This window comes from Henckelia pumila, unplaced genomic scaffold (genome assembly GCF_033568475.1).
Source record: "Henckelia pumila isolate YLH828 unplaced genomic scaffold, ASM3356847v2 CTG_80:::fragment_1, whole genome shotgun sequence".
NCBI classification, from domain to species: Eukaryota; Viridiplantae; Streptophyta; class Magnoliopsida; order Lamiales; family Gesneriaceae; genus Henckelia; species Henckelia pumila.
Window position 1 is genome coordinate 1,167,546 of NW_027331883.1, and position 13,877 is coordinate 1,181,422.

At 36.1% G+C, this 13,877-nt stretch overlaps 3 protein-coding genes across 4 annotated transcripts; 1 reads left to right on the top strand and 2 right to left on the bottom strand.

Moving 5' to 3' along the window:
• Positions 1–363: 363 nt before the first annotated feature.
• Positions 364–3,773, bottom strand: LOC140873776 (probable pectinesterase 68). The gene is given in 6 exon segments (XM_073277023.1): positions 364–702; positions 1,076–1,311; positions 1,618–1,824; positions 2,604–2,738; positions 2,741–2,798; positions 3,155–3,773. Coding segments are annotated over 6 exon segments (1,101 nt in total). The 5' UTR covers positions 3,463–3,773; the 3' UTR covers positions 364–545.
• A 948-nt stretch (positions 3,774–4,721) lies between these two features.
• LOC140873631 (protein arginine N-methyltransferase 1.6) lies at positions 4,722–10,291 on the bottom strand. Its single transcript, XM_073276820.1, is given in 15 exon segments — positions 4,722–5,402; positions 5,503–5,602; positions 5,703–5,777; positions 5,865–6,014; positions 6,092–6,185; positions 6,583–6,656; positions 6,733–6,969; positions 7,750–8,021; positions 8,424–8,524; positions 8,605–8,723; positions 8,844–9,008; positions 9,192–9,317; positions 9,608–9,771; positions 9,774–9,844; positions 10,031–10,291. Coding segments are annotated over 15 exon segments (2,100 nt in total). The 5' UTR covers positions 10,246–10,291; the 3' UTR covers positions 4,722–5,265.
• A 1,339-nt stretch (positions 10,292–11,630) lies between these two features.
• LOC140873771 (uncharacterized) lies at positions 11,631–13,723 on the top strand. 2 transcript variants are annotated; one of them, XM_073277016.1, is made up of 2 exons: positions 11,631–12,450; positions 13,030–13,723. In XM_073277016.1, the coding sequence occupies exon 1, from the start codon at positions 11,709–11,711 to the stop codon at positions 12,426–12,428; it is 720 nt and encodes a 239-aa protein (XP_073133117.1). In that variant the 5' UTR covers positions 11,631–11,708; the 3' UTR covers positions 12,429–12,450; positions 13,030–13,723. The 2 variants fall into 2 exon arrangements, with proteins under 2 accessions (XP_073133117.1, XP_073133115.1); XM_073277014.1 differs by lacking the exon at positions 13,030–13,723 and adding an exon at positions 12,661–12,946.
• Positions 13,724–13,877: the final 154 nt, after the last annotated feature.

A 13,877-nucleotide genomic window follows, 5' to 3' on the forward strand; every position in this document is an offset into this window, starting at 1 on the left:
CACTGTTCACAACTTCAAAAAAAACACCAAAATGCAGTCAATTGCTGGAGCAGATTTCAACTTTAATTTACAGCAGCACATTATTTTTGTGTGCTGCTGGAGATGGTCTTAGCGCGCGCACATGCATATAACATTTTGGAGTTAACTTCCAAAATTTAAAAAAAAAACCATTTTGGAGTTAATCTTTGCAACCTGAATATTTGTTCCTCTACTTGTTAAAAAATAGATGTATATTAATTTTAAAAGAAATCAAGAACAAATATTACCAAATTAAAAATTCAGAATGTAGATTTGGGAGAACCGAACAATTAAATATAAGAGGGAGATAGTATCAACTATCAATGCATAACAAAGAATAAGAAACAGGCATTGTAATTTATGGGTTGATACACAGGTACAAAAACATATTTAAATCCTAGTGTAATAAAATTATAAAATGAGATTTACGTTTTTGTGTAACATCTAACGGGAGATCCAGTTGAAGCTATCAAAATAAATGTATAAAAAAATAAAATAAAGAATTCGAGTTATTAAAAAGTTTGGGCCTAAGCATCCGAGGGAGAAATCCAATGCCTCCCATTGACAAAGCTTTTGGCAAGAAAGGGATGGGCCGTATCAAAATCAAGCTCTTTGGCCCACGATACTCCTCGTACTGCTGCAGCTCCAGGCCCATAGCATTTGTACACTCCAAAAAACGCAGTCCTGAATATTTTGTAGAATTGGAAAAGGAAATGTGAGAGAGCGTTTGCTAATAATAATAAAATATCATATAAAAATAACATTTATTTAATTTTATTTTCACCTCTTAAATAATAAGTTCCATATCGATATAATCATTACTAACTTTTTTTCAGATTAATCACGAAAAATAAATAAATTATCTATATAATTAACTAAAATTCAGCATCCTATATATAAAAACGATTTTGGTTCGACCAGATTACGTCAAATTAAATTTAATTTTTTTAGACTAATTTTCATGTGAACATCTCAAAATACCTCTAATTTTATTGATTAGAATACAAATGCATGGTGTATGATACACCAATGACATTGATATTTGATAGTAGCTTACTTGTTGTTGCCTTGATGGTCCCAATCGTCCCATCCCCCGTGAGCAACGACGTCGTCGAAATAAGTGTATGAAAATACTATTCTGGAGTATTTGCCCATAGCCCGGCCCACATAGAGTGGGCCTGAACCAGTCACACTGCAGTTCACAAAAGCAAATCCAGTTTTCTCATCCAGGGAGTTTCTATCTTGGGCTGCAATGGACCCAAATCTTGTTGCTATGGAGTGGAGTTCACAGTTCTGCACCAACAAAACTTTTCTATAATCAACAATTTAAATCAGATTTCCTTTTTTAAAAAAAAAAATAAGAAAACACGCATAATTTTGTAGAACACTCAGGAGGGGCAAATTAAAGAGATCGAACACTCAGGAGGGACAAAAAGGCTTCTCTCCGTGACCACTTTTTTTTCGAAAATATAATTAATATTTCAATTAGATAGCTTGTTGAGGAATTATTAAATTATATGTATATAATAATAATTCCAAAGTACTGAATCTACCTGTTTTAACTAATAATGCATGCATGTCCGAATGGGGAATACTTACTTTGTACATAGATCTTCCATTGCCAAAAATGAAGTCTATGGAGCCCTCGATGTAGCAGTCCTTGAAGAAATGGCGACCCGCGTCGTCGCAAAGAGTGTCCTGAGCGCCGTAGAATGCACAACCGGAGAAGAAGGCTTTGTCCCCCGATATTCGCAACGCCACTGCTTGCCATCCTTGCATGCCCGGCATCGGCGCCGGTGCGGTATTCTATTTTCATTTATGTGTATCCATCAACAAAAATAATTATAATACACAAGATTTATAAGTCACAATAATTAACTAAGTACGTACTTGTTGATAATTAAGTGGTTTGTGCTAAATTACTTCATTGCATGAGACAAAAAAAGGATTTTTAAGCAATTGTATAAAAAGTTTGCACTTTTACTGATGGAAGTATTTTTATGAATGGGCCTGGTAAGTTAAAAACATATACGGATGGATAGATGGAGACTTATCAAAGAGTCACATGCATACATATCTCCTCCAGAGTGGAACATGTACGAGATGAGGGTTTCGGACGTTTTTGAAATATAGCTAGCTTAAATACATAAAACAAAATCTGAAAACATTTGTCTTGTCTTCTTTAAAAAGATAAAGTCTCTTTATATATTCAAAAAAAATAAAATTAATAACCAAAACCAGATATTATATATATGTCTGAAAAGTTCATTTCCGGTCAAGACAAAACTTCGAAAACACGAGAAAAGAAACCAAAGTCTTGGTTCAAATTAATTTTCTTGGGACTCCACCTCCAATTTCTTTATATATATATAACTAAATGGCGTCGATTCAGCTATATATAGGTCCTATCAACATCCAAAATTTAAATTTCAAAGATAATAATCTTCTAAAATATAGTAAATATATAGTAATATTATTGTGGTACGTACATGCCAAATGCAGTAATCCGTATTAATTTTAAAAATGATTTTCCCTAGCTACCTTCTATAAAAATCATCTACACGTACGCACTTATATGTATATACCTTGAAGCTGATGTTTCTGGCCGTGAAATATGGCGCAAAAATGGCTACGGAAGCGGTGTGGTAAGTGCGGAGCTGCTGGCCATCGGGTCCCTTGTCACTGGCTCGATCGTGCCATTCTATTACCGTCACGTCACGTCTCGCCCCGCGCCTTCGAACGTTATGTAAGGTTTCGACGCAGGAACCACCACCTTCTCTCTTTCATATAAATATTTGCCACCAATGAATAACACACAAAACTATATATATCTAGCACAACCTTTTCAAGAAATAAAAAAATAAATGGAAAAATATTTAGGAAACTTTATAAAGGGATTCATTGATATAGACTCCCTATGTTATGTATAATGTGCTAGAGTCTCAAACACATTAATGTAATTATAAGCTAATTAAATACCTCTTTTGGGAATTTTTTTATACGTTTCACTAAATAATTATAGGGTTTCATCGACTAATTTTTAGAAGCACTACTATATATGAAGTCACTAATATATATATGGTTAGTAAATGAAAGCAAGATTAATAAAAATAAATTAAATTAAGGTGTGATTTACATGTAATAGCCAGCACTGATAAGAATGAGGACATTTTTTCGGTTGTTGTCTGGGACAGAATCTACAGCCGCTTGAACCGACAGGAAGTCACCGAACCCATTAACATCGACGGTGATGAGGCGGTGGCCGGTCGGGCCTATCCATTGGTGGTGGTGGCGACGGCGGTTAGAATTGGTTGTGCGGTGGCCGTTATCAAGGCTTGAGCCTGTTATGACACATAAAAAATTAGAAGCAACAAAGAAGATGAAGAAAATAATAGTAATTCTAGAATTATAGTTTGCAAAGAGAAATCGTGTAAAATGAGACATTTGAACTAAAAACAAATATACGGTATTGAATTGCCAAAGAAAAAGGATATAATAATATAGTGGAGAATTAGTAGTATAGATGAGAATGGATTGATGAAGGAATATATGAATGCATGTGTTGAATTGAAAGACTTGATTTTAAGTGCAAAAGTCTTGTTTATATATATATATGCGGTGATCAGTCCGGGCAACGGTCATATTTTTGTGTTCCCTCCCATTACCAGATTTTATTTTTTTATGTCAGTCTTGTAAGCATCGTTTGGCTCGTGGACGAGATGATGCATAAAATACTTGGATAAGATAATGATAAATTAATAACACTGATTTTTCATAGAACTTAGCAAGCATTGAACAAAACAAATATTATTAATTCATCAACGTCTTATCATTCACACCAAACAGCAAGACTATATATATACAACTGTTTGTTTAACGAGGGTGGAAGATGAGGGGATTAGGCTTGAACTTGCAGTGGATATCAACAGGCAACAAGTGACACCTACGATGCTACTTGGGTTAAAGCCTAATGGGCTATAACTAACTAATTTATTTTCTAATGAAAAATGACATGTAAACATTAAAATATGATTTCTTTTTCTAATTAAGTGGGTAGCATTTCAGAAAATAAATAAATATGTGCCTGCTTTGTGTGTGTATTGGATAAAAAGTTGTATGGCCTAATGCAATTTTGTATTGTATCATTGAGATCACGTGACCACACATCTAACAATGGGATGGGTCCTATTCATATTTATTTGAATGCTGTGTATATATAATAATGCCATTTTTTGTGAACGTTAAATGGGGAGCGATGTGCAATAAGACAAAATATTGGCAGGGTTATTTTCATTTTGTGGGTAACGCGACGGTTCTAAAAAAAAAACCAGTTAAAATGATATGCTAGATGAAGCCTTAGCATTACAAGTACCGAATGAACGAAAATCACCGATAAACTCATACTAGTTCGTTGCATAAAGAACTCAAAATTTAATTAGATGTGAATATTGAATTTATCGTGTTTTCACGGTACTTAAAAGAGTGAATATTTAAGTAAATAATAACGGAAAAATTGGGGAATTAACGTTGGTCAAACATTTTTTTGAAATACACTGAAAGAGGTCATTTAAAAAAAAAAATGGTTGACCGAAATTCAAAAAAAAAAATACCCCTAAAATAATGAGACATGAAACTCGAAATTGGTTGGATTCTATTAATTAATGGCATATTAGATGACGGTTTGATTCAAATTTCCAACCATAAATCAAAATCGTCGAACTAGTCCAATAAAGCAGAATCGTTCGGTTTTGAGTCAAGAAATGGGCAAACGGGAACCAAAGTCGAACCCCCCAAAATCTAAGTATACAAATCCATGCCCCAAAATAAAACATGAGTTGTAATACTAAAGACACGGCTTATGGTGATACAAAATCCCCAATAACCGAGAAAACTAATGCTTGTTCTGATCTGAGTTGGAAATGCTCATGAAATATAAGCCTAAGTATTCCTTTTCAGCCCAACTTGAATGTGCTTTTTGTATTTCTCGAGAGCGATGTTGTCGAAAAAACAATTCAAGGAGCTGCAGCATAATCAACTGAGGCTTCTAAGTTCTATCATTCTTCACCAAAAGTTGTGTCCAAATACAAACCGAGCTTTTGCTACGGAAGCAAATTTTGACGAGATTCATATTAGTGATTCCCTTTGTGAGAGGATACCTGTACTGAGCAAAGCTTACGTATGCGAAAGACTGAATCAAAGAAGCCCACCAAATCGGTAAAAAACCCAGCAAAAAAAGTTCTCTCTGATTCATGAGAATACATGCTGTATCGTAAGGTCGCCATCAGTTGGATCAAAGAATGCTTTGATTTCAGTCAAAATATCAGCACCGCTGACCTCCACGGGCTTATGTAAAAGCTTCACAGCTTGCTTCCAATGTCTTTCATCTGGTACATTTGAAAGTGAGGATTTATTTTGTTGAAGAAGATGTGTCGGTTCGATGTGAAGATGAATGACAGGGATATCAACTAATTTCTTAGAACAAACCTGGTCCTGTTGATATAATTGATGCATTATCCTCTGCGTCCATCACCCAATCAATCCAAACCACGAATCCATGGCACATCCCGGCCTCTTTAAATCGAACCTATTAATAAACCTTTTTTAGCTAATTTTAAAGCAGCTCCGTAAAAGGGGTCTTTTATGGAACCATTTTTAGTGCAATGAGAAATATGAAGAGAAGATACCCGAGCTTTTCCTGAACATGGACTCAGTGGTTTTGAGAAATCAAACTCCAATATAGTAGCGATCTCGCTGAGTGTCTGAAAATATCAAAATAAACATTAGCGTTTCACATTATCTTAAAAGTACAGATCCTGATCCATAATCGGGAATTATTGGGAGGCTACCTTGACCTTCCCACACTGCCAGACAAAGAAAGGTAGAAAAGGGCTCTCTTCTGAAGCAGGTAAATCTCCACATGCACCCAATACTGAGTTGGTCATTGAATGATCAAATCCTTCGATTTTTTGCAGGCAACGGCGGCTTTGCCAGAGGTCCTTAAAGCATTATACTCGTATCAATTATTTTTCATTTTACAAGAGAAAATATTGAAGGCTTCTGATCACCGACTTACAGGAAGGTACATCGCACAAGCTTTCAACAAACCCCTGCATGGCATTATCAGCACATCTGTTGATAGAATGGGATCAAGCATCATTCTATCCTGCCTGGATAAAATAATCAAGAAAAAGTGGGTGAGCACAAGCCAAGAAGAATTAAAAGAAAGCCATACCAACTAAAGAAATTCTCTGATTCAAGCTCAATCTCAAATCCTTGCAGAGCTTGCGCTTGATTTAGAGCTCAATTAGCCCAGCAATCTCATGCACAAACTATAGCTTTTAAGTAACCCAAGATGACACTAGAGAGTATGATTGATTCATGGTAAAATAGAGGAGCTAAGATAGGGAGAGAGAATTATTTGATAGGTAAAAGACAACACTTTTTTATTCCTCTGATTTCCAAAAAATAGTTGCATAGAACAATAGACTAAAGGGTGGCCCCAAATCAATTGTAAGCTTCAAAGGCACATTTTTCTGGAAATATAAAAATCAACATAAGACATACCAAAATCTTAGATTATTCCAGGGAAGCATGCTGTCGTTTCCATAATAGAATGGCTCTGCAACCATTAAGTCAACCTGAACAACATTTGTGCCACTAAGTAAACCGGAACAATAATTCTGCCATTGGAGATATGCATGTTTATAAGTTTACTTTTCTCTGATGAGGCTCATGCAGGGTCAATTGCAAGTCCTTTTTTTTAATAATTTCAATGCGATCCATTGTGTAACCGTTTGCCTTTGCAACTGCTTGCAGATATTGGGAACCCCTTTTCCCAAGTCCAGGAAACAATGGAATCACATTTGAATTCTTAGAAAGATGGGCAACAGCAACTGTCAAGAAAATGCTATCATCTGCAACCAAACACAAGGAAAATACCCTGTGCTGCATCTAAAGAAAATGGAAACAAAAAAAGTTGAAGTTAAGTATAGATGAAAACTTAATCTTGAAATTCAATAACATAAATAGAATGCAATAGTTTAATATGCTTCAAAAATCAACTTAAAGGGAGTAGTGATTGTCACATGTTGTTCTTTGTAGTTCCCTATGCGACATAAAGGATGAAATGTGGCATTTTGGCTGTTAATAAAATATTTGAGTTACATCTATACTATTGGCTATACCTTTACTGCTATAGAAAAACTAGTACAATGTGCGCACTTAAAGTATAGCTAATGATGTCAGAGGTCAAGGTCACCAAATGGAGGGGAAGCTAGGAAAATTCAAGCAACAGAACAAGTTACAATGTGAGCCAGGTACAGTACTTTCATGCTAAGATGCAAAAAATTGCCCTTCATTATAAATGACAGCGAAAAAGAATTTAGTGGAAAATTATTCTATTAGCATCAATGCTAATCACAAAATTTTCAAACAAGAGCAATTAATGTTCATACAAGTGTCTCGAAATCAGCCCAAAACTATGAAACATAGGATGATGATGAATGTGCTTGTGGATGACCCAAACTCAAAAAGCAAAGAGTAGAGATCAATTCAAAAATTTGAAAACTATTAAATGTAACAGCCAAAACTAGAAGCAAAATAATCTTGTTTGAAAACTATCCAAATTTGGTGGACACACTAGAAATTTGGCTTTCAGGAATCAAATTGCTATATTGTCTTAACTGTTCATACTAAAGCTTTTACCCAGTCAAGAGAAAAAAAAAATCTTACAGCTCTGCGAATAGCATTAAGCATCAAACATCTCCAACTGCTATCTCCATATAATGCACATCTTTCCGGTGACAAAAGAACCTGACTATCTCGAGCATCAAAGTCATGACGTTCCACATCTTGCATGTGGGGTGAAGTCATGAATTTATATGCGATATGTGTTTCAGTGTGAACAGCATGTAATTTAACCTCTTCATCTCTCAATACAGAAACACCAGTACTTGGGGCAAACCAAACACTTTGTTTCCAATGGTCACACCAATTCTCAGAACCTAAGATAAGCAAAATACAGATAAGAAACATTTATCAGATGATTACTTTGTACCGTCAACCGCAAGTAGTCAATCTCTGAAGAAATATTATAATGAGCATTAAAGACAGGATTACATCAGGAATTACAATGTTGAGGCAAGAACAACTGAATAAAAAACCAGTTTTTTTTTTCTTCACTTTTTTTTTTACCCCATTCACAAAGTTGCTGAGGCACGGTTCGGCTATTTAGCCTATTTTAAATCATTATGTACCTTTTAACTATAACACATAGGCATCCTATCAAGTTTCTGGATTTCTTCCGTCCTAGGTTGAGCTTCACTGCTACTTAAATCAATTCACTTGAATAATATTTCCAAATTGGACTTGTGACATGCAAAGACTAGTCATTGAATTTTATTTACCAAGAAAGGATGACTGTATCTCTTTTGTGACCGGACACCCTATCCATTTCGGGCCAGTTGAATAAAAAATCGTCCCCTTTTTGTCAAGCTGAAGTGTCCACCTGACAGAAGAGAATTATTCATAACTGAACATGAAAAGTACATGCTAATAAGACAAACATCTATGAACCAGATCCTGTACCATGAGATGATAGCATGAATTGTACCATCAGCAGAAGCCTTTATGCGCAACTCAGTTTCCCTAGAACTTTCTGGTCTTCTCCAAAAGTCAAAATCAAAAATTTTAAAGGGTTCTGAAAGCTATATGGAAATACCAGACTGAGTAAAATGCAGGAGAATATAATCTGGACAGAATACACAAAAGAATATGATTTAAAAAAAGATAGATTTTTTTGCCAGCACACTGCACATAATGATTACCAGCTTTATTTCTTCTTCAATTGAATTGCAGTGCATTGCAAATTGTTGTTGCTTGACACACAAAATGTCAGCCATTCCGCTAGGAACAAGATGAATGCCATCTGAAGTTTTTGCCTCCCTATTAGTTAGACCATGCTTCTCCCATAAGTATGAGCACTCAACTAGCTGAATGAAGTCAAGAAAGTTGTAAAACAAAGTAAGTAGACGTAAATACTTAAACGAACCAGTAAGGGAGAGCCGGTTGATGATGAAACTAGCCATTAAAACAACAGAGTATGTAACATATACTTGTTGGTACATAATTCATAGAAAAGATCCCAAACAATATGATATGGTTGCTTGATTGACCTGACCATAAGTTGTTGCTCGATAAGGTACTGTCTTTGGATTCTCAACCAGGAGTTTTTCATGTGCATGTTGTAGAGAAGGAATTAACCCTTCACCCAATAACTCTGAATCTAGGATCTCACTGACCTGCATATTACATCAAATTGACTAAGATATAAAGCAAGAAAAACATTGCTTCAACCAGACATTAAACACTCCAAAGAACTCTCAAAAGTTGCTTGTAACTAGGACAGACACTTGGTTCATGGATGCACAGCTATGGGTTCAAAATCGGTGATAGGAAGTGGAAAAGGGAGTCACTCTAACCACGTGGTTCTGAAACATTGTGGAACAGTTCCATAATTAAAAAATACGGGTATCTTCATATTTAGTTCAAGGAATTCAAAATTTTTACTTCCAAAGATGATTCCACTCACAAGAACATCTGCACGGAATGGGATATCTATGCCAACTTCCAGTTCATCGGATCTCTTGTTTATGACACGAATTTTCCCGTCCATGCCATTGGCCCGGAGAACCTTCCGCATCAATTTTACCATAGGCAGGTAAGACTCACAAGCTGTCACCTTACCCAGAGAGAGCCAACACCGCCCTCTAAATCAGCAAGGCCCATGGCCCGAGCAGCCATCATCGACAACAATCCTGTTCCAGCACTGTTCAAACACATTTCCAGATGAAAATAATGACCATGTGATAACAAGAATCCTCATAAGAAACACCCATCAGTAAATTCTGCAAATATTGAACACTGGGCAAGAAAGAAGAAGATTATAGGCATAAAATAGTTGAATTATCGTTCTTCAGCGAGTTTCTGCTAATAACTGTAATCATAGTGGTACCCAATATCAAGGACGTGACAGGGTCTGGTGATGGTCTTGTCAATGGCGAGGCGGAAAGCTCTGTTGCGGCGAGTATCATTGAGCATGTCGAGATACGATGTGGTGGCGAGGAGGGCCTTCGGGGTTGTTTGATTTCCACTGTCGTTTTCTTCTTCTTCTCCGATGAAGACCCATTCAGAATCTCCAGTGAGTGGATTCAATTTCAGCTGGAACATAGCTTCACTCCAACCAGCAGTCTGTATGAGCCTGGGTCAAGTGTCAATCTGGAGCTCTCATTGTACGTATTGCCCCAGTTTTCCGGGTTAAAAAGGTTTATTTAATTAAATAATAATAATAATAATATAATGATATAATGATATAATCTTATTTGGCCAAAAAGCTCGACCGAGTTACCGAAATTTATGAACGCTTATTTATAAACAGATGTTCAATTTTCTCTACATCTTCTTAGGCCGTTAGTCCGGTTTATTTCACTAAAATGATTTGTAGATTATTCCGTTAGTTAGTTCGGATTTTAGTCTATATGTACAAAAAAAATCATAAAAAAAGTAATGATTACAGGTTACTAATCTTATCAAGACCTAGCCATGGGCCGGGTCCGATTCAACAAAAGACTAACCTTTAACCGGCCCGGTCATGGTCGGTTACGATTTGGTTCGTGGAACCGATCATTCAGGTTTAAGTTTAATTAACCATCGATTTCGGGTCCAGATCATTTTTTTTATTTTTCAAAAAAAATATTTTTAAATAATAAAAATGAATTATAAAAATAAGACTTTGCACAAATCAACTTATACAAACTTTATCAAATATTTCATTATCCAAATAAAAAATTTATTTCATTTATTCAATAAAAAATATATAATATTTAAATTTTCAACATTTTATATAAAAAAATCTATTAAATTTTCATTATATTTATCAAATTCGCTCACACTTCATTTATACTAGTATACCAAAGCACATAAATTAAGATAATGAGATGGCGAGAAGATAATGCGGAAGTTTTTGAATGATAAATTATTTTTTTGTCTTTTAATTATTGAATATGTGAAAAAACTATTTTTTTGTCATTTATTCAATAAAAAATATATAATATTTAAATTTTCAACATTTTATATAAAAAAAATCTATTAAATTTTCATTATATTTATCAGATTCGCTCACACTTCATTTATACTAATATACCGAAGCACATAAATTAAGATAATGAGATGGTGAGAAGATAAAGCGAGAGTTTTTGAATGATAAATTATTTTTGTCTTTTAATTATTGAATATGTGAAAAAATGATAAGGATAAATTTGAAAATCTATTAAAATGATCAAATGTAGTTTATCCAATGAGTTTATCTATTATAATATATTAAGAATTCAATGTATATATTTTTTTTTTAATAAAAAAGGCCGACCTGTCAAGTCGAACGTTTCACCCAACGAGTCGACGGGTTTGACACTCATAAAACGTAACTATCTAATGATTATTCTGATCACAGTTTTGGGTCAAATCTGTTGACCATCAATGGTTCCGAGTTAGACCCGGCAAGGTCTATAAAAAATTCGAATTTATTTTGTGGGAAAAGAAATAAAGCTACAATTTACCAGAAATTCCCAATCAAATTATTAGGGTTCATATTCAGGATCAATTTTTAGATCTTCTCAATTCCATTCCCTCAAATCATGGGAGGCCATGGTGGTTTAAACATCCTGCCTCAAAAACGGTGGAACGTTTACAACTACGAGAATCGAGAGAAAGTCCGGCGCGACGAGGAAGCGGCTGCCAAGGAAGAGCAGCTTAAGCGCGAGCAAAGCCGGAAACGCGATGCGGAATTGCGGCTGGAGAAGCTCCGCCAAGCCCGCGGCTTATCCAGCTCATCAGCTCAAGTTGACATAGATAAGCCATCCTCCATCGCGACCGAAATCCCTGCGGAGCTCCCAAAAGAACCGGAGTCTGATCCAAGGCACATCAATTTGTTTGAAGGGATCAGGATTTTCGACCCGATTGAAGCTGGTGCTGGTAAACGTGAAGTAAAAAAGGGCAAATTTTGGAGGGATAGTGATAATAGCAGTAACAAGAAGGCCAAGAAGCAGGAGGAACCCAGGGCGGTTGGCCCGGAGGATGAGAAATACAGGATGGGGTATGGGGTTGCAGGGAAAGGCGTAAAATTGCCGTGGTATATGGAGAAAAGAGCCATCGATGAGAAAAATCTCGATAATGAAGAGGACTTTGAAGATGATTTGAAATTGAAGGATAACAGAAAGAGTAATGGTGGGAAGAAGAGTTTGCAAGAGTTGAGGGAGGAGAGGTTGAAGAGAGAGAGCACGGAGAAGGAGAGGGAGAAGGCGTTGATTGTAGAGAAGTCAAGGAGAGATGGAGGGTTTTCTTCCAGAAAGAGATGAGCTAATTTGTTTGCAGTGAAGTGTATGTGCTAAACTTTAATATGTATTGAATGTTGGATTATTGGTTTTTTTATATGATGATGAACCACTCTTGAATGTGACACTGGTTATGAGGAAATATGTCTTGAATTCCATGTGCAGAAACTTGATGAAATAGGTTTTATCCCACTTGTTCAGCGAATCCTTTTTTTTTTTTTGATAATGAATGAATCCTGTCTGTTCTTCAATGCAGCATTGTTATCACAGACAGCTTTATTGATAATCCACTTCGCTTTTGTGTGTTTGGACACGATCTTCCTTTTTTTGTGGGTATAAACTGGATCATAATTGTTTAAGCCTACGAGGCGTGCTCCCAGTGTCAAGACTCAGCGAGGTTCAGTTTAGCCCCTTGACATAAGCCAACGCTCTGCCATTCGGTGAGGCGCGCCTTAAATGTGAAGCCCCAATTTTGGTGCCATGTAAAGGCTCTAGTTGCTTTTAGAATATGACCTGAATGTAGAGAAACACAAGTTTTTGGTTTTATTGTTGTTCAATAGTATATATTTGGTAATCTGTATGAAATTTTGTTTGAATATTTAGATTTTATCATACTTTTCCGTAGGGGGTGGTTTCACTTTCATAAGACTCCTCACCTTGTGCTTCGTGCTAAGCATCGAGTCTTGAGCTTCTGACCACGGGATCAGCTTCGTCCTATTGAAGGTTTATTGTTGATTACTAACGAGTCACGGTCACCTGGTTCTATGCATGCATGTTAGTTACTATATCATCTAGAGTAAGTCCTCTTGTTCTTACTCTGCTGCTAACATGCTTATGGGGAGTCATGAATGCCATACCATCTATGCTTTGAGGTATAACCAGAAGTAAGCATATAAGAAGAATATCGAGTGTGAATGAAGTATTGGGTATCAAACACAAGTCTTGTGTTGCAAAAGCATGACTGATGGTGCCTGAAAACCTGCTTTGACGCCTTGGGCTTGCACTCCCTTTGAATCCAACTACAGCGGCACCGCCTCCCAAGAATCCAACCAGGAGTATGGCCGGTCTCGTTGTGGTGTATGAGCCGTCGGCTATGCATATTGCATTCCCATAGCCACCTCAATCCAATACAATCAAGAAAATCAGAGGGTCGAAGGCCCAAAAAATATGACTCATATAAGACAATGAACGACGAAAGACGCATATGTATTGCGGATTCGTATGTTCAAACTCGTAATTTTCAAACCATTTCAAAAGACGTGTATAAATTGAGGTCTTAAACTCGGAATCAAAAGTAGGCAGAGTTTTAGTTAGAGCCCGAGCCACTAGCTATCAGCCATTATGACTTATGATAATACAATTATGACTTATGAGCATAATCAAAGTCAAAGTCACGAGAATTAGCCTTTGTTGCGGTCAAATTCATCCCTAAAAATTAACAATCGAATGCGTCATGCGTGACACCTTCTTTTC

What these genes read in the sequence shown, in the direction of transcription:
- LOC140873771 (XM_073277016.1), top strand. Translation starts at nt 11,709, where the DNA reads ATGGGAGGCCATGGTGGTTTAAACATCCTGCCTCAAAAACGGTGGAAC.